The sequence below is a fragment of the Malaya genurostris genome, chromosome 3 (genome assembly GCF_030247185.1).
Source record: "Malaya genurostris strain Urasoe2022 chromosome 3, Malgen_1.1, whole genome shotgun sequence".
NCBI lineage: Eukaryota > Metazoa > Arthropoda > Insecta > Diptera > Culicidae > Malaya > Malaya genurostris.
This window is the reverse complement of record NC_080572.1, coordinates 170,774,156-170,795,813: the sequence shown is the minus strand read 5'-3', so window position 1 is coordinate 170,795,813 and position 21,658 is coordinate 170,774,156. Positions and strand designations below refer to the sequence as shown.

Genomic DNA, 21,658 nt, shown 5'->3' with positions numbered 1-21,658 from the left:
AATCACTCTTATCGGAAGCGAAACTAGCTTTGCAAACGGCACAAAATACATCTGCTCGCATTGGCGATAGAATCCAAACTGATTAGATTTTTGTTAGGAGCTTTCTTTTACGTGATTTCGTTTGTAGCATTTTCACTAATGGGCGGTCCTAACGGCTATAAAAATAGTCGCATACAGAATATTAATGTCGATTATTTTATTTCGCATTTGCAAATTTATTGAAAAAAAAAACTATCAATATGCTGTAGGGATTCATTTCCAGCATTCAGAAGGGACAAATTGCGTAATTCTCTACGATATTAAACTCGGAACATTTTTCGCAAAAAAAAGCTTCACTTGATCTCGATTACTGTGAATTTCACACAGCGAAAAGTGCACAAATCTAACCAAATTGTTCTTGATTTGCACTAAACTGAGGATAATTACCTGCGGTTTGCGAAAAACAAATCCTAATAGTTCTTTAGAAAAATTTTAGAGCCATTAGAACGGCTGATTTTTTATAATGCTCTCCAACGTTGCTTTTTCATCCATCGAAATGACTGGCAGCTGTGACGTAATCGCTCTTGTCGAAAGCGAAACTAGCTGTGCAGACGACACAAAACACATCTGCTCGCAGTGGCGATAGAATCCAAACTGATTCAATTTTTGTTAAGAGTTTCCTTTATGTGATTTCGTTTGTAGCTTTTTCACTAATGGGCGGTCCTAACGGCTATAAAAATAGCCGCATACAGAATTTTTATGTCGATTATTTCATTTCGGATTTGCATAATTTATTGAAAAAAAACTATCAATATGCTGTAGGGATTCATTTCCAGCATTCAGAAGGGTCAAATTGCGTAATTCTCTACGATATTAAACTCGGAACATTTTTCGCAAAAAAAGGCTTCACTTGATCTCGATTACTGTGAATTTCACACAGCGAAAAGTGCACAAATCTAACCAAATTGTTCTTGATTTGCACTAAACTGAGGATAATTACCTGCGATTTGCGAAAAACAAATCCTAATAGTTCTTTAGAAAAATTTTAGAGCCATTAGAACGGCTGATTTTTTATAATGCTCTCCAACGTTGCTTTTTCATCCATCGAAATGACTGGCAGCTGTGACGTAATCGCTCTTGTCGAAAGCGAAACTAGCTGTGCAGACGACACAAAACACATCTGCTCGCAGTGGCGATAGAATCCAAACTGATTCAATTTTTGTTAAGAGATTTCCTTTTATTTGATTTCGTTTGTAGCTTTTCCACTAATGGGCGGTCCTAACGGCTATAAAAATAGCCGCATATAGAATTTCAATGTCGATTATTTCATTTCGGATTTGCAAAATTTTTTGAAAAAAACTATCAATATGCTGTAGGGATTAATTTCCAGCATTCAGAAGGGTCAAATTGCGGAATTCTCTACGATATTAAACTCGGAACATTTTTCTCAAAAAAAGGCTTCACTTGATCTCGATTACTGTGAATTTCACACAGCGAAAAGTGCACAAATCTAACCAAATTGTTCTTGATTTGCACTAAACTGAGGATAATTACCTGCGATTTGCGAAAAACAAATCCTAATAGTTCTTTAGAAAAATTTTAGAGCCATTAGAACGGCTGATTTTTTATAATGCTCTCCAACGTTGCTTTTTCATCCATCGAAATGACTGGCAGCTGTGACGTAATCGCTCTTGTCGAAAGCGAAACTAGCTGTGCAGACGACACAAAACACATCTGCTCGCAGTGGCGATAGAATCCAAACTGATTCAATTTTTGTTAAGAGATTTCCTTTTGTGTGATTTCGTTTGTAGCTTTTTCACTAATGGGCGGTCCTAACGGCTATAAAAATAGCCGCATATAGAATTTCAATGTCGATTATTTCATTTCGGATTTGCATAATTTATTGAAAAAAAAACTATCAATATGCTGTAGGGATTCATTTCCAGCATTCAGAAGGGTCAAATTGCGTAATTCTCTACGATATTAAACTCGGAACATTTTTCGCAAAAAAAGGCTTCACTTGATCTCGATTACTGTGAATTTCACACAGCGAAAAGTGCACAAATCTAACCAAATTGTTCTTGATTTGCACTAAACTGAGGATAATTACCTGCGATTTGCGAAAAACAAATCCTAATAGTTCTTTAGAAAAATTTTAGAGCCATTAGAACGGCTGATTTTTTATAATGCTCTCCAACGTTGCTTTTTCATCCATCGAAATGACTGGCAGCTGTGACGTAATCGCTCTTGTCGAAAGCGAAACTAGCTGTGCAGACGACACAAAACACATCTGCTCGCAGTGGCGATAGAATCCAAACTGATTCAATTTTTGTTAAGAGATTTCCTTTTATTTGATTTCGTTTGTAGCTTTTCCACTAATGGGCGGTCCTAACGGCTATAAAAATAGCCGCATACAGAATTTTTATGTCGATTATTTCATTTCGGATTTGCAAAATTTTTTGAAAAAAACTATCAATATGCTGTAGGGATTAATTTCCAGCATTCAGAAGGGTCAAATTGCGGAATTCTCTACGATATTAAACTCGGAACATTTTTCTCAAAAAAAGGCTTCACTTGATCTCGATTACTGTGAATTTCACACAGCGAAAAGTGCACAAATCTAACCAAATTGTTCTTGATTTGCACTAAACTGAGGATAATTACCTGCGATTTGCGAAAAACAAATCCTAATAGTTCTTTAGAAAAATTTTAGAGCCATTAGAACGGCTGATTTTTTATAATGCTCTCCAACGTTGCTTTTTCATCCATCGAAATGACTGGCAGCTGTGACGTAATCGCTCTTGTCGAAAGCGAAACTAGCTGTGCAGACGACACAAAACACATCTGCTCGCAGTGGCGATAGAATCCAAACTGATTCAATTTTTGTTAAGAGATTTCCTTTTATGTGATTTCGTTTGTAGCTTTTTCACTAATGGGCGGTCCTAACGGCTATAAAAATAGCCGCATATAGAATTTCAATGTCGATTATTTCATTTCGGATTTGCATAATTTATTGAAAGAGACTATCAATATGCTGTAGGGATTCGTTTCTAGCATTCAGAAGGACCAAATTGAGGAACTCACTACGATATTCACCACTTTTGGAAACATTTTTCTTGAACGATTTGTTGTACAGCAGCAGCTATTTTCTACTCTTCCTCAGAACGCGTTCTGATTGGCTGGTGTTGACATGGGTCAAATGAGATAGGTTTTTCAATAGTGTACTATTGAAATACTTCAATGCTCTTGCTATACACGTTTAAGTTGAAAAATTTCGATTCTATTGGTAGTTAGATTATATAAATCCTTCCACAGATCACTGAGCTATGAGCTTTCAAAATACGAGAAAGGCAAACGCGCCATATGAATTATCCTCTTTGATACTCGTTTATACCAAACATTTCAGAAAAGTTTAATTTTGAACTATTTGAGATTATGTCACACAACTGAAAATTTTATCATAAAATTGTGATCATATTTCCGATGGCATGTAGCAAAAATTATGTTGATTCGTTAGATACAACAAGAGATATTCACGATCAAAAACTTATCACTCTCTCAGAGGGTAAATTTTGAAAAGGCACCCCATAGTAAAGTAAGTCGTATTCACGACAAAAAAAATTTTGACCACCGGACTCTCCAGACGCGCGCAATTGAAAAATTCCGGGAACTTTTTGAACAGACCTCGTACATCTGTAAAAATGCCACTTTTTTAATTTCTGTACTTCACTTTATCAGCAAACACACGAGTAGCAACCTCTAGAGCTACCTACCGAAAACTTGTAGTGAATACTACTGTTTTCACAGGAACGTGATCCACACGTAACATTTACATTTACCGAAATTCAAGCATGCTACGTTTTATTCATACGGCCCAATGAATCTATAGAGAATAATCGAAAGTTTTAACTGAAGGAATACGTTTTACTCTCACCAGCCAGCTGTTCTGAAATTGAGTTACCTATAATTGTGTAATATTTAATCTTCCTGATCAATCCACTTAGGCTTAGATTTGGACAAAATTAGCCTACTGACCGTTTGATATTCACTGGCAATTTGACGGGACTGATTTTATACGTTCCCACCTAGCAATTTCGCTAAAATCGCTAATCAAAGCACAATGCCGTTTCTGATGTCTCGAACGTAAACGAGACGTGATTTGTTGGTCGCCAACAAATTGTGAACATTTAGGGGTTCTAGTTACACATATAACTGCACATAATTTACATTTCTCATCTTCGACTCGTTAGCGTATAACAGTTTATGTTGAACTGTTACGGTCACTCAGCAGTTCAACATAAACAGCTTAGCAAACATAAAGTTTCTGCTATTTGCAGAACACTATTAGATTGCACCGAAGTGCAATTTCGCAGCTAACGCACAGTGGTTCGAATCAATAAAACCGTAGACATAAATGAGTAGCTGCCAAACTGTTCTTTTAATGCATATTGTTGCTTTTTTAAGAAATTTTTTACTAATATATACCACGTAATTTGATTCTATCCCTAATTGTTCATGGCCTACTTTGACAAAAAATATAACCATAACTTTTTTTTCTGAAGAGATAGAAATTTTTTTTCTTCTACAAAGTTTTAGAATATACAAACAGTCTAGGTCGCACCGTTTCGGATATACAAAGCGTTTTCATGGCAACCCCCCTAAAATCAGTTTTTTATTCATAACTTGTTTCGAGTTATTTTTTATGCATACTTTGTTTTAATAATAGAAGAAAATAAAAAATCCCATATTTTTGTTGAAGGTAGTGCATAGGATTGTTGTTTCCTGGCAAAGTTATACATCATTCTACCACTGCTCTGCACTGATGAGTCGAAGACGAAACGTAAAAATAATAAAAACGGTTATGTGCCCTAGCACAAAATTTGGCTAACCCCTAAATGACCATACCTGCATCGGCCAGAAATAGTCGAAAACACGTTTTCGTTCGGCACGTCTGAAAAGACATTGCACTCCGTTGCAAAACAAAAAGTGTTCTGTAAGTAGCAGAAACTTTACGTCTGCTTAGCGGTTCAAATGGAACTGCCGAGTTCAGCACTAAGCAGTTCAATTTGAACTGCTCCGCACTGATGAGTCAAATACGAAACGTAAAATTAATAAAAACGGTTATGCGCCCTAGCACAAAATTTGGCTAACCCCTAAATGATCATTTTACCATTTTTTACCTATGATAAAACCTTACACCGAAGCGAAATATGCAACTTTATGCAGCTGATTTTTACAAAATTTATAGGAGAAGATATGCTCAATACTATAAAATAAATCTAAGTGGAACTCGATGGAACTTTTCTTTAAGGCCTTTTCAAAGTTAGTTTTAGTTATTGAATTATGACAACCCCCTTAAAACTAGTTTTCTAATCATAACTTGTTCCAAGTCAGTTTTTTATACATACTTTATTTGGAATAATTGTAGAAAATATAAAATCCCAGAATTTTGTAGAAGGTAATGCATAGGTTTATTCTTTTCTGGAAAAGTTATACATCATTTTACCTATTTTTACCTAGGAAACCTTGTACTGAAACGAAACATGCAACTTAATGCAGCGAACTTTTACAATACTTATAGGAAAATATATTCCTAATCCAATTTATTTTCCAATGAGAATATCCTGAGTTCTATTCGTGTGACTCATTTTCACTATGGCCATGCTGAAACCATGAATGGTTAGGAAACGGAGGGCGTCACGCGTTTGCTATTTCTGTAACTCACTTTTGCAGTGAGTGTAGAGATGTGCAATTCGCTCCTGAGCTATTCCAGTGAATCGAATCTTTAAAGTGAGCTGATAGCTCACAGCTCTTTTTGAACGAACCGCAGCTCACCAGTTCACCGCACTGGTAAGCAGGGATGCCAGATTTACAGATTAATCTGTGTTTCACAGATTTTCAACCTTTTGCACGGATTTCAAAAATTGCACAGATTCTCACAGATTTCTCAAAATAGTCACAGATTTACACAGATTCTGAAACTTGTCCTTTTTTTTAATATGTGTTGATTTTTTGATAATTTTTCGGATTTTCGATATTTAAAACTAACTTCGAAAAGGCCTAAAAAATTGCATCGAGTTCCACTTAAATTTGTTCAAAAAGTAAACAAAATAATAATCACAACAATTTGCTTAAGTTGTGCGTGCAAGCATGAACTTGTTTATGCGTATTTATGCGCACTTTGTAGTAGATACTTAGGTAATTCTACGTAGATAAAACCAAAAAAAAAACTGTTTTTAAAATAAAGTGAATATATCCCAAAAAATATTTTTTTTGCATTATTTATATCTTCAGCAAAAATACTTCAAATGTTTTTTCTTCAAAATGGGATAGAGAAAATTTCTTTTGAAAAAAACAATACTATTTTTCGAAATTGGTACTACCCCCTAAACAAAAATTAAGGTGTCACTTTCAAAAGAAACGTAATATAATCTTGTAAAACTTCTTCGAAGACACGTTAGCTCCTAAAAATCAGTGAAAGTCAGTACAGATTTTTGACCGTCTTTTTCCAGTTTTGGACCACTGTGTTACGTGCCGAACGTGGACGAGTTTCGGCATATACTGGCTGATTCAGGTAGTGATCATTGAGGAGTTTCTAGGGCACATAAAATACCAGTTATGCTGAGTGACATAACTGTTCAACTACAACTTCAAGGCGACAAACAATTTAGCTAGTGAATATTTTCAATTCGAATGTGTAATATCAAACGGCCGTGATAAAATAACAAACAATAATAAAAAACTCATTACAGACCCGGGTTGTCGACTTAATGTATAGGGCGCTGGTATTACGAGTCAGTTGTCGTATGTACGAGCTTCGATCTGGAAGGATTCTTAGTGTCAGTTGGATAGTAGCACCAGCCATGCAATGATACTGTACACTATGAATCGGCTATAATGTTTGCCTAAACAGAATTTCAAATTCCACAAAAGAAATGCTTTGCTTATAGCATCAGTTAAATTAATTATAATAGTTCACTATTGAAATATCAAAAGTAGATGAGTTCCGAGAGCCTTGTTGTGGTTGCATATCTTGAGAAGTGCTATTCAGATTGTACATTCAATTGCACAGAACAGTAAGCCTAGTTAGTGTGCATGAAGCTATTTTTATGTTCATAGCAAAGAGCGATGTTCTACAAGCAGGAAAGGCCACTTAAACTAACAACAGGTCTGGCTTGTTCATCCTTTCTAGCATGCATTTCCATGGTGGAAATTCCTATCAGCAAATTGGATCATTGTGTGATAGGAGCGATGTTCGTCGTAGAAACTGGCAATTTACTTTATTGATTGGTTAGTAAGCCTTGGGTTGGGAGGCAACAGGTATCTATTCTTGATAGTCGTATGGAAGTTATTTCAGTTATTTCGAAAACCCGCGGAGACTTTCAATCAATTGGTAAAGATCTGTTATCTTCCAATGTTTACTATACGTAGTTCTAAAAAGTAACGAACCGTAACATTGTGTGACAAAAATGTGCACCTGATTTCTCGGAGATGACTGAACCAATTTTTACAAACCTATGAAAGATCTAGTAGTCCCATACCTGTTATTGACTTTTATCCGGATTCGCCTACTCTGATTCGAGTGCGCTTACTTTACTCAAGAATGATTAGACCGATTTTCACAAAGTGGACGATTTTTGTGGACCTATTGACTACTATTGAATTAGATCTAAAAACAACTTACGATTCCGGAATTAAGGAATGATATGTAAAAAAATGAAAATAATGTACACTCAGATTTCTCAGATGAGTGAGAAAATTTTCAATTTCATGGAAGCGCAATGTAAAATGAATCCAATTCATTAAAACTAGCCATTAAATTATTATTGTTTGCAGATCTTGTAAGTTGGTTTTAAAAGTTTCGTTTCCGGAAGCACATAAAGTGTTAGTCAAAAACTCTGCATCGATTTTTCAGAGATGGCATTTTTATGAAATTTTATTAATAAAAGATCTTATAGCCGATATTGAGTTTTATCCGGATCCGATTTTGAATTTTATCCGGATCTGTCTTCAAATCCTCAAGCAAGGGATGATGCAAAAAAGGTTTCAAATTTCGAAAACTGAATCTAAAAAATATTGAAATTAATAAGTCCGGATTTGGTGGTCAAATACTTTAGAATTAAGCTCACATCGATTTCTCAGAGATGGTTGCGCCGATTTTCACAACCGTCATATAAAGTGTTGATGAAAAACACGTTAAAAAACGTCGAAGCTGTACCCAAAACTGCTCTAATTTAGAAGTCTTGTTCGTTCATGGTTAAACGAATCTGTTTCCGGTATACATGTCTCGGATTTTCGGTTCTGGAGATACCAGAAATATTGGTCATGCATAGCCAAGGTTCATGAAACTAGGTACAAATAAAAGGTATTAAAAGCACATAGGTTATTGTCTAGTTTTATGCGGATCTAACTTCCGGCTCTGGAATTTTAGGGTGATGAGTGTTAGAAATTTTTATGTTGTGATTGAAAAAAAGCAACATTCCACTTTTACATAAAAGATAGTTGGATTACAACAGGTTATAATTATCTCGAAACTTATGTAACACCCTTCGTCAAACCTCAGTATGCTATAGTCGATTTTAACCGGGCAATTGTTCTATTTTGGCTGGATTAGGCATCATACCGTTACGGAAACAGCCCTTGGGGTAATATGCCATGTGCAATGTCTCGGTGGTGTTCAAGTACATGAACCCTCTCAGCACACCTAAGCTCTCGGTCGAATAGATGAATAGTGGGCTCTAATCAATCCTTAAGAAGATTCGAAAAACAGTGAGATGCCGTTCAAGATAAACTGGAATTCTGCGGTGAGGGAAGTGACTAAGGAGACTGTGCAGAACTTGATGGAAAGAGTCAAACGAAAGGCCTGGCAGTTTGAATTTGCTGGAAAGAGCTTTAGTAAATTCTGATAAATTGATCATGACAAAAACCTGTTTTAATCAATCTAGTGGTGTAATGATGCCTTCCTCATATTACTAATACTTTCAAAAATATCACTAAATGATTCTGCCACAAAAACTTTATTTAAATCTTGAATAAAATTAGAAAGTTACTGTGGATATAAACTAAACTAACCTTGTTATTTTGTAAACAGTTATGTAAAATTAAGAATCATTTTTCCTTTTTTGCATCGCTTTAAATGACGGTTTGAAATTTCAAACTCACTTTACCCTATAGTTCTGTAAACGGAAGTTATACCAGAATGAAATTCACCAGCAGCCTATGGGGCTATAGGACCTTTGATTTGAGTCTAAGTTTGTGAAAATTGATCGAGCCACCTCTTAGAAAAATGAGTGAGTTCCGTTTTAGAGTTTTGACCACTATTTCAGGTACTTCCGGAACCGGGAACTACTATAGCTAAGTGAAAATAATAACTGATATAGCCTACAAGTGAAAACAGTTTTAAGCCAAATCTGGAAGAATTTTTTCCTTTGGTTGCATCTTCGCTCTAAATGAAGGTGTGAAATTTTAAACATACTCTACCCTATAGTTCCGGAACCGGATGAAATTCAAGAGCATGGGACTATAACACCTTTCATTTGCGTCTGAGTTTGTGAAAGTCAGTTCAGCCATCTCTGAGACAAATGAGTGACATTATTTGACACATACAGACATTATATATGTACGTATGTGCTCAGCTCGACGTACTGTGTGGCATGGTTTAGGACACTCCGGGCCAATTTGTACTAATCGATTTTCAGCCTCGTTTTAAATTTCGATTTTTAACGTTTTGCCTTTCTCTATAGAAAGGTATAAGAATTGCTGGAAAAAACCGACTTTCGAACGGAGCATCGGAGACCCATAGTGTTATATACCGTTCGACTCAGTTCGACGAGATCGGAAAATGTCTGTGTGTGTGTGTGTGTGTGTGTGTGTGTGTGTGTGTGTGTGTGTGTGTGTGTGTGTGTGTGTGTGTGTGTGTGTGTGTGTGTGTGTGTGTGTGTGTGTGTGTGTGTGTGTGTGTGTGTGTGTGTGTGTGTGTGTGTGTGTGTGCGTGTGTGTGTATGTGTGTGTATGTGTGTGTATGCATGTGTGTGTGTGTGTGTATGTGTGTGTGTATGTGTGTGTGCACTTTTAGAAGATATTTGAACGCGCTCAATTTTCTCATAGATGACTGAACCGATTTTAACAAACTTAGACTCGTTTGAAAGCTACTATTGGGCCATTGATCAAGTTCAAAGATCAAACAGCTGTGACTTTTGGTTCCGGAGATATGATTGCATAAGTGACGTAACCGACAGAACGCGTTGTATTTATACGCGCTCAATTTTCTCAGAGATGGCTGAACCGATTTTAACAAACTTATGCTCGTTTGAAAGCTACTGTTGGGCTATTGATCAAGTTCAAAGATCAAACGGCTGTGACTTTCGGTTCCGGAGATATGATTGTATAAGTGACGTAACCGACAAAACGCGTTGCATTTATACGCGCTCAATCTTCTCAGAGATGACTGAACCAATTTTAACAAACTTGGGCTCGTTTGAAAGCTACTGTCGGGTCATCGATCAAGTTCAAAGATCAAATGGCTGTGACTTTTGGTTTCGTAGATATGATTGGATAAGTGACGTAACCGACAAAACGCGTTGTATTTATACGCGCTCAATTTTCTCAGAGATGGCTGAACCGATTTTAATAAACTTGGGCTCGTTTGAAAGCTACTGTCGGGCCATTGATCAAGTTCTAAGATCAAAAAGGCTGTTACTTTTGGTTCCGGAGATATGATTATATAAGTGACGAAGCCGACAAAAAGCGTTGCATTTTTCTCGCTCTATTTTCTCAGAGATGGCTGAACCGATTTTAACAAACTTATACTGGTTTAAAAGCTACTGTCGGGCCTTTGATCAAGTTCAAAGATCAAATGGCTGTGACTTTTGGTTCCAGAGATATAATGGTATAAGTGACGTAACCGACAAAACACGTCGATTTTTACCAATTTTATTTTGGGATCACCTCTAATTTCATAAAGCGCTATTCGCATCACTCTTCTCATACAAATAGTCAACGCAAATGTAAGCACTAGTTTGGAAAAAATGATGCTAACTGTGTGACATAAACACTGAAGCATGCTATTGTCAACTATTCGAATCAATCTGAATCAATTGGTGTCAAAATTAATATCCGAAATTATTTAATAAAAGTATTAGGTGTACAACTTTGCTTCCGCCGTTTTTTTTCAAAATTTAAAGCTTTATTGCGAAAAAGTGCTTACAGATGTATTATTCAAAGTATTGTCCGTCGCTAGCGACAACTTTCTCCCATCTTTCCGGAAGTTTTCGGATTCCGGCTCGAAAAAAGGAGTCCTTTTTTGACGCTATCCATGATGCAATCCATTTTCCAACTCTTCGAAGGATTGAAAATGTTGATCTGCCAGGCCGTGTGCCATCGAACGGAATAGGTGGAAGTCAGAAGAGGCGACATCTGGGGAATACGGCGGGTGGGGCAAGACTTCCCATTTCAGCGTTTCCAGGTACTTTTTGATCACTTTTGCGCGAAGTGAGGCCGAGGATTGTCGTGTTGGAGGATGACTTTGCCATATCGCTCTTGATACTGTGGACGTTTTTCATTTAGGGCGCGACTAAGGCGCATCAGTTGCGTTCGGTAGCGATCTCCTGTGATGGTTCCACCCGGCTTTAAGAGCTCGTAGTAAATAGTTATTCATCTTTGAAGGTTTTTTCTCTTCCACCATCATGTGTGTCTTCGACATCGAAATCACCATTTTTAAAACGTTGAAACTACTCCCGACACGTTCTTTTACTCAGAGCAGCATCACCGTAAGTTTTTGAAAGCATTCGATGCGCTTCAGTTGCATTTTTTTCGAATTGTAACAGAAAAGTAAAACTTCCCGCATATGGCGAGAATTGGGCACATAAACAGACATTTTCGAGCGTGAATAATACGAAAACACGAACAACTGTTACTAAAACTGCGATGACAATTCGTTAGGCACAGTACTCACTCACTTTAAAGGCATTATCATCTATGTATTTTAACCAGCCTCAGCCGGTACAGCCACCTATCGGAGAACGGCGGAAGCAAAGTTGTACACCTGATATGAAATATATTTTCATGAGACGGTTATGAAAGAAGAGAAAGGCATTATCACACCAATAGGTGGATTAAGAAGGGTTTTTAAATTTAAGTTCAAATGTCTGTGTCTACCGGTGCCGGAGATATAATGGTATAAGTGGCGTAAGCGTCCCGAGTTGGTAGTTTGATGCACGGGGTGCTGATCTTGCAAGCCAGTTGTGGATATTTGAGCCTCGGCCCTGACGGAATTTTAGTCAGAAAAGGGTCGAAGTACTATCTATGCAATGATTATGGACGCTAAGAGTCAGTGGTGAAGTTTGTTTAAACAGAATGGTCGAGTTTCACAAAAGGAATGAAATACCAAGACTTTTTTGAGGTAGCCGACAAAACACACTATTTCTCTGTCCAATTTTTCGAAGATGGCTAAACCGATGTCTGAAAAGCTTCGTTTGAAAGCTATTATTTGTTCAATGATCAAGTTCGAAGATCTAATGGGTGTGACTTTTAGTTCCTGGAGACATGATGGTATAAGTGACGTAACCGACAAAACGCACTAATTTTTCTTTAAAGTATTTCTAACCTATGATTATTTTCACTTTAAGTACACAATATGCTTTCGCCAGATTGTTTTATTGGAATATAAACCTACAAACCATTATATTTTCATTGCTGTTTCATTTTGAACAATGTTGCAAATAATACCATGCTTTTTTTCTTTTCAGTGATGACTGCAAAAAGCATGGTTTCACCATCATCATCGATATGCGTGGTAACAGCAACACTGCCGCCAGTGCGAAAATGATCCTCAAAGTTCTGCAGGAAAACTTCGGCTCGGACATCATCCATCAAGCTGTCATCATCAAACCGGATAATTTCTGGCAGAAACAGCGCTCGTCGATTGCCAGCAGCAAGTATAAGTTTGAGACGACAACAATTTCGATCCAGTCACTGAATAAGGTGGTAGAACCGTCTCAGCTCACCTCGGACTTCGACGGATTCCTGTACTACGATCACAACATGTGGATGGATCTGCGAGTCGCCTTTGAAGATTTCCTCTGGCAGGCCAGTGATATCCTCGACCGAATTGATGACTTGCAGGAGGATCTGCAGCATTCGGACTTTCCGGAGGATGCCAACAGCGTCAACTATAGTAGCGAAAATCACAACGAAATGAGACGCAAAATTTTGAAACTGCCCATCGAAGATCTCGATCTGCTTGGACAAAAGCTGCTGGGAAAATTCACCTCGTACTCGAATCGAAACGATGAAAGCTGTCACTCGACAGCGTCACCTTCCAAATGTCACAATCCGGATATTTCCTCAGCGCTGAATCAGGTTAGTAAGAGCTATTGGCCATAAAAATAATCATGAAAATATGCGAAAGAACCTATTTCCCAACGAATGTAAACAATGAGAGAGACAACATTTTCGAAACCGCACCAAAGCAGTGGAATGAAAATCGTACTAACTATAGCGTTAGAAAGAAAGAGAGGTTCCATTCGTATCGGTGCTGTGGATGATGACGGGAAAACACGAAAAATTTCACTCTTGTTTATTCATTACAAGCGATGGCAATTAATTCGGATTAAAACAGTTTTTATTTTGTGTATACGGAATAATCAAGGGGGTTATATTTCTGGCAATGACTGATAAATGCAGAACTGGGAAGCAAGTGCGAGAAAATGTAGAGAGCAATCGAAATGAAAAATGTTTGCGCGAGCAGGGAGTTGTGAATGTCTGTCGGCGAATATTATCTAATCAATTTTCCCCAAAAGCTTTCAAACAATAATCTTTTGCGTTTTTTCGCCTCCGCTGCCCACAATGTAATTTGATTGTTGTTGTTGGAATCGCTCTTTAATCAAATGTTTCTCGATTATTGACGCGCGTAACATAGATTGCTATATTGATTTTTTTTGTAATTATTTTCGGATGCCTTCGTGGTTTGTTTCAGTGTTTGATAGGTAATTGGTTGCGCAATTTGCTCAGAGAGCTACTCACTCATAGGTTCCATAATAATATTTGCCCAATTGCTTTTTCATGTCTTTCGGTGTATTGGCGAATATGAATACCTTCGCATATTAGGTATCACATTAGTTTTGCAGTTATATTTCAGTTATACATCGAAGATTGTACGCACACTGTTAGGCAACATTTTCCTTTCAGAAAGACAGTAACGCTGCTATTGCTAAAAGTGTTTGATAGAGCGGGAAAAATGGTTTATTGGCTGTTTACATTTAAATTAAATGTAATACGAGGTCTGTTCAAAAAGTACCCGGAATTCTCAATTTTCTAAAAAAATATTTATTTATTCGTCTACATCTATATGGTCCCCTTCATAGTAATCCCCCCTAGATATAATACACTTATGCCAGCGTTTTTTTCCAGTCTTCGAAACACCCCTGATAGTCACTTTTTGTAATGCTCTGTAGCACTCTAAGCGATTCTGCCTTTATCTCTTCAATCGATGAAAAACGCTGTCCTTTCATGGGTCTCTTCAACTTTGGGAACAGGAAAAAAGCACACGGAGCGATATCTGGTGAATAAGGAGGTTGGGGCATGATTAAAGTCTTGTTTTAAGCCAAAAAATCACGATCAAAATTCAGCAGTTTTGGAACGAATTTAGCTGCCACTCGTTTCATGCCCAAAACATTTGAAAAAATATTATGGCATGAGCCAACTGATATGCCAACTTCATCAGCAAGTTCTCTAATAGTGATTCGGCGATCATCCATGATCATTTTTTCCACTTTTCCCACATTTTCATCGATTATTGACGTGCTGGGTCGATCGGAGCGTTCGTCGTCTTCAACGTCTTCGCGGTCATCTTGGAAACGCTTATGCCACTCGTAAACACTTGTTTTTTTCCATAGCAGACTCACCGTAAGCTCTCTGTAACATTTCGCACACTTGGTTACACTTTATTTCATTTTTCACGCAAAATTTAATACAAATTCTTTGACTCTTCAATTCTTCCATTGTTTAAACTAACAAAAATCGCCGAGCTCAAAAAACACGTCTACACCAGCCGCTACAAAACAGAATGTAAACAATGAATACAGCTGAAAATTTCACCATACATTAGGGACATATGTACCAACATAATAAAAAAAATTTTGACCACCGGACTCTCCAGACGCGCGCAATTAAAAAATTCCGGGAACTTTTTGAACAGACCTCGTATTTCAGAATGTTGATCAGCACATACAAGGTGCGTCATCTGAATTGATTCAGCAGAAATTTTGAATAACTTTACAATATTTCCATTACATTTACTGTTCTTATTAAGATTGCCGTTTCACAATTGATAGCGGCTAGTATCCAAAAACAATATTGATCGAATGAGTTTTTCGATTTTGGCGAAGGGAGATAGTTGGAAATTGAAAAAAATCGTCCATTCCTAGTTGTAATTTTACCTAAGTTATCTATACCGTTGTGTAGCTTCGATCTTCAGCTACAATTTCCAATTTGTGGTTTGGAAAAATATGCAACCCTACCGGATTTCAGCTTCCGTTGTTGTAATTTGTGAAAGAAATGATCTCAGCGAAAAAAATATATTTTAATAAGACTGTTTGAATGACAATATAAAGTTATTATCGCACCTCTAGGTGGATTAAGGAGAGGTTTTTAAATTTTGGGAGCAGATGGTGGATAGGGAACCAATTGAAGTTCCAAATCGTTGATTTAACCCATGTTTGCGATGCTCGCTCTTGTGTGTCACATTATTAAAAAACCTGTTTTAATCCACCTAGTGGTGTAATGATGCCTTTCTCATATCAATCATACTATCATATATAATACTGTGGTATTCTTCAAAATAATTTTCTTCGATTATTAAAAAAATAATCGAAATTGGTTTGCTTGACCGTCTATTGATAAAAAATGTCAATTGGAGAAGATTTGAGGTCGATTCAGAAAACTTTTACTTTTTTTCGCCCTTTTCAGTGATGGTATAAAATTTTAAACACACTTTACCCTATATTACCGGATCCTAAAGTCGGATCCTGATGAAATTCAGGAATTACGTATGGGATCCCAGTACCTTTCATTTGAACCTAAGTTTGTGAAAATCGGTCGCGCCATCTATGAGAAAAGTTAGAACACATATTTTTTTGCACATTTTACCCCATATCTCCGGAATCGGAAGTCGGATCCAAATTATATTCAGGAATTTGGTATAGGACCACAAGACCTTTCATTTGAATTTAAGTTTGTGAAAATCGGTTCAACCATCTCTGAGTTAGTGCACTTATTTTCACAATTTTTTGCACATTTTACCCCATAATTCCGGAACCGGAAGTCGGATCCAAACAATATTCAGGAGTTTTGTATGGGACCACAAGACCTTTCATTCGAATCTAAGTTTGTGAAAATCGGTTCAGCCATCTCCGAGAAAAGTTAGTGCAAAAAACGTTACACACACACACACACACACACACACACACACACACACACACACACACACACACACACACACACACACACACACACACATACATACATTTTGCGTACTCGACGAACTGAGTCGAATGGTATATGAAACTCGGCCCTCCGGGTCTCGGTTCAAGAGTCGGTTTTCACAGTGATTTCATAACCTTTCTATATGAGAAAGGAAAAAATAACAATTTTTACCCGATTCGTAGCAATTTCGACCCACAATCGCTCCAATAATGCGCAGTAATACTCGCTGTTGATGGTAGTTTCTTTTTCGAGGTAGTCCACTGGTCCTGAAAACTAACACTATGACTTGTCCGACTCATTGAATCTTCCTAGGCTGCTTCGGAGCACCTCCCAAATATTCTTCAAAATTACCGTAACTAATTAGCAACAACTTATTCACTAGACTTCGATTTGTTTTTGAAGCTTATTTGGGAGTGAGACTATGAACTTAGAGAAGTACTCAACAAATAAAAAAATGAGCAATAAATTCAAAATTTCCGTAACTGATTAGCAACAAATTATTCATTTATTTGTGTTATCATCGGCGAGAGATGCCTCGCTAAGTTCATGTTCATTAAAAACTCCGTGACAGAAAAAGTCACGTCCGAGATTTTAATTGATCAAACAAGCATCCATCAAAATCTGAGCCTCGAGGTTCACAAGTGATTTTTTTTGTCAGCGAAACTTGATAACGAGTTTTCACCCACAGAAATAGCTCTAAAGATATACTACGCTTCAATGTGTTGAATTGAAGTGTTGAAGTGATTTTTCACAACTGATTTTCAGACAAAAAAATTATCGGATGTGGAAAAGGAGTTTTCATAGTCATTATATCTCAACACTTTGCAGAACACATGACGAAAAAATTCGTCGATGAACAAAAACTGAACCTTTTTGATAATGTGCAGAAGGACGGATATGTCGTGTTGGGTAAATCGATTCCTTCAACGCAGCCGCCTGGGTTCGATTCCCAACCGCTGCTCAGAGGGTCAGAAAGTTTTCCTGGTCCGAAGAGGTGAATCTTAACGTTAAAACCTCTATAGAAACAAGAAAATGTACGCGTATGGTGTTTGATAAGTGGATTAATAGGAGTGATGTATTTGAAATTCATTCGGCAATACCGTGGTGGTGGAGTAATATCATTAATAAAAGCAGCAAATGCTGTGAATTATAATAGTTGTAATGATAATAAAGCATTAATAAAAACAATCACAAATCATGTTATGCAGCTGAATATAAAATATCAATTCAGCTTGAATAACGTAAGCAGAAGTAACAGGAGCGCAGACTACCGCTATGCTAATTCAAACGCGCCATTCAAACACTGCGCTTACAAAACATGCTGACAATGTTGCGATCTTGTTACTTCTATAAATCAAATGCATGCCAAATAGCGTTTTATTCGGTTCAATCTAAATAGCGCAGTGTAATAAACCAGCTGCAAACCAAAACGGTTAAATTTTATAACTTCTACCCGGTGAACGACCAACATGGTTAAAGCCGGGGTAAAATAAATGATATAAAAAAACAGCTGGAATTAAAGTAGCCTTTCGTCGCTATAATCACTGTTTCGAATGTGGGAAAAATATTGTTGTTCATATTGACTGAGATATCGCAGTTATTATATCTCAATTGCGGTTCAATTGCGAATTTATTCAGTAGAGAAAATATAATCATTAAATCTTGCACGAATCACTTCGGTGTCGAACTGAAGCGTAGTGGAAATTCAGCATCGAAATGCCATCGGATACTCTTCTCTTTTTCGATTATTTGGGTAAAAATTTGTCATTAAGTTTTGCTGACACAAAAAATCACTAGTGAACTTCGAGGTCCAGCGTTTTGTGGATTCTTGTTTCATCAATTAAAATCTCGGAAGTGATTTTTCAGTCACTTTTCTTTAGAAAATCTTTTTTTTCTTCTGATCGTGATTATTACAAATTTGTCACGTGAGCGTTTTCCAGAATAATTTCACAAGAACAATACGTGCTAATTATACACTAATTACCAGTGCACTGCATTGGAAATTGTCAACAATTTTATATATTTTCTTATTAGGCTTATTAGACTTATATCAACAGAGCATCATATTGGTAATAGTCTAAAATAATATTCTTTTTATATTGAGCCACCATACTCTCATTGACAATGTTTATACTTCACTAAACAACAGAGCGTTAATTTGGAAATAATTAAAATGTCACATTTTATTCGTATTGAGCTACCCTACGCTTACTGACAATGATTAAAACCCAAATTCTATTGATTCATCAATCAACAAAGCATTAAAATTGCAAGAACTGAAAATTTAGTTTTTTTTTCAATTCAACCACCCAACTGCGCATTTTCAGAATGGTTAAGTTTCTGTTCATCGGCGAATTTATTCATCAGAGAATGTTGGGCAATGAACTTTTCACAACTAGTTTTTTTGCCATGTGAGATCAGTTTCAATGAGACTAGCGCATGTAAAAAACATCACTAGTGAGCTTTCCTTCAGTGAGTTTTTTGATCGATGATTTTTTGTCAGAAAATCTTATGTGAAACATTTCAGTCGCAAATTATAATTTTTTCCCAATGTTAATATTCTAGTGAATTTTAATTTGATACTATCATTAAATGTACAACTCACCAATTAACTGTGGCATTTTAGCCCATTTCATCTAATTTCTGAATAATCGGTCAATCAGTTGGTCAACTAACTGTGTTTATTTTATTAATCATTACGTGATAGAAATACGCAAGTACCGTTTGATCATGTATTTTTATATTTCTAGTTTATCACATGATAATAAGCTTAGTAATAAATGTTCATGAGCAAAATTTAAACAAACGATTGCCCTACAAAACATTAATATATGCAGTTGAGCAAGCTTGTTATCTCGGTATACAACCTACTGCACACCTTTCGTGATAAATATTAGTCTCCTAAATTGATGTAGACGCATGAAAGCGCACAGTTTTGATGCTACCATTCGTAAAAAAATATTTGTTAACCTGTTTCTTCTTAAACTTAATACAGTGTTAATGAATCAATTATCACTATGTGGATCTCCTACCGCATTGTGTAGGATATTTATTACAAAATTTCACAATTGGGTTACATTTGGTTCGCTATTTTCATGTAAACTGTTGAGTACATTTCAAAAGATTAGCAATGATAGTTAATTATTTCATTCTTTCAGGTACTTCAGCAGCTGGAAACCGTTCGGAATGCTCAGCAGCAGTTGCTCAACATGTGGCAACACCGGAAGACCACACTAGACCAGTGCTTCCAGCTGCGGCTTTTCGAGCAAGACTGTGAAAGGATGTTCAACTGGTTTCTGCACAATCGGGATGTTTTTCAGCAGACTTACATCGAGATTGGTCACAACCACAAGCAGGCCAATAAAGTGCAGGAAGATCATCAGGAGCGATTCGTGATGCCTTCGCGAAATGTACCCGACAACACTAGCCGAATATTGGTTGTTGCCGGTAAACTAATTGAAAGTAACCATTATGCTGCTCAACATATTCGGACGCTCGCGACGAGGCTAGACAAAACCTGTAAGGATTTTATGACTATGTTGGACGAGCGGACGGCTGTTCTATCGCTTTCGGTTGTTTTTCATCATAAGGCCGAACAATATACGGAAAGCGTTAGCAGTTGGGCGGCAGCGTGTGAGGCAACAATTCCAACGCCGACAAGCGTGGAAAGTCTGGAAACGGCAATTCGTACGCATCAATCTTTATACGAGGCGATGTGTCAGGCCTACACGGAGGTTCATTCGACCAGTAAAAAGCTACTGTACCAGTTGGACCATTTAGTGCAGGTGTGTAACCAGCCGCCGGCTGTCAACACACGGAGAAATGTAAGTATACGTGGTTCGTAGATATTTAGGCTCTCTCTAATTATGGCTTTCATTAGGATAATTCTCACTTCAATGGTGGCAATCCGGCGGCTGACTACAGTAGAGGTGCATCACACGTGCTTACCGTTATTCATCAAATACTCGGACATCACCAACAGTTGGAAATTAAGTGGCACGCTGGCAAGCTGCGTTTGCACCAAAAACTGGCCTTACGGTTGTTCCAGGAAGATGTCAAACAAGTACTCGATTGGCTACAGAATCATGGTGACGTATTTCTGCGAAAAAATCGCGGTATAGGAAAAAGCTTACAGAAAGCTCGAATATACCAGACAAGTCACGAGCATTTCGAGAATGTGGCCCAAAATACCTATCGCAATGCAGAAAAATTATTAGCAGCTGCAAAGGAACTGGCTAGATCAGGAGAAGTAGCTCCGCAGGAAATTTATTCAGTAGTGAGAGAGTTGGAAACAAATGTGGCTTCATTTGCCGAACGGGTCGAACAAAGGCGAAGAAGGCTAGATTTAGCAGTTCTTTACTATACGAATGAGAAAAAAATCTCCGCTTGGTTAGAACAGTTACATGCCGAAATGTCTAATGAAGAATCGATGGAACTAGCAAATGAACATTTAGACGGGACGGAACGAATGCTTGAGCAATGCAAAGAGCAAGAAGAAAATACACTTAAAACGTGTATTCAAGCTATAGCGCAAGGGGAGGCTCTTTTACAGGAACTTGGAGCTATCGAAGAAGAAGATTCCGCCGGATCACTCACAGCGGTCCAAAACGCATTGGAACGTATTCAGAAGAATCGTCTCGATCTGGAAAACCTGTGGCAAGCCCGCAAAATGAAAATCGATATGTATCTACGGTTGCGGATGTTTGAACGAGATGCGTTGGAAGTCTGTTCTCAGCTTGAAATGTGGGCAGAAGAACTGCAGCACACAGATGTGTCGTGTGATTTTCAGAAAACGGAACAAGTTCTACGATTGCATAATGAATCCGTTAGTCAAATGCAAACCACAACATACCAAATGATCAACACCGGCCAAGAGCTTATGCAGTTGTTTGAGTCGTCTGGAGTGCTACTCATGGCTGATCCGCACACGTCTGCACAGACTAGGGTACAGTATTTGCTAGAATTTCTTCATGATCGCGAACTCGATCTTGAAGATTTGGCGGAGGCGAAACGAATCAAGCTGGAACAGTCTATGCAACTGTGCCACTTCCAAAATGATGCGAATCAAGTTATATCCTGGATACGTAATGGGGAAGCAATGCTGCTAGCGAACTTTTCAATCCCTAATAGCTATCAGGAAGCAGAACAACTGCGTAAACAGCACGAACAGTTTCAGGTATGTAATTATACTTTTATG

At 37.4% G+C, this 21,658-nt stretch overlaps 1 protein-coding gene across 3 annotated transcripts in view; it reads left to right on the top strand.

Annotated features, from left to right (window-relative positions):
- The window catches only part of LOC131437159 (triple functional domain protein), a 181,212-nt gene that overhangs the window by 29,762 nt on the left and 129,792 nt on the right, over positions 1–21,658 (top strand). For all 3 annotated transcript variants that reach the window (XM_058606325.1, XM_058606327.1, XM_058606326.1), the window contains 3 exons: positions 12,726–13,338; positions 19,620–20,285; positions 20,342–21,637. In XM_058606325.1, the coding sequence (XP_058462308.1) occupies positions 12,726–13,338; positions 19,620–20,285; positions 20,342–21,637 (2,575 nt within the window). The remainder of the gene's footprint in view (positions 1–12,725; positions 13,339–19,619; positions 20,286–20,341; positions 21,638–21,658) is intronic.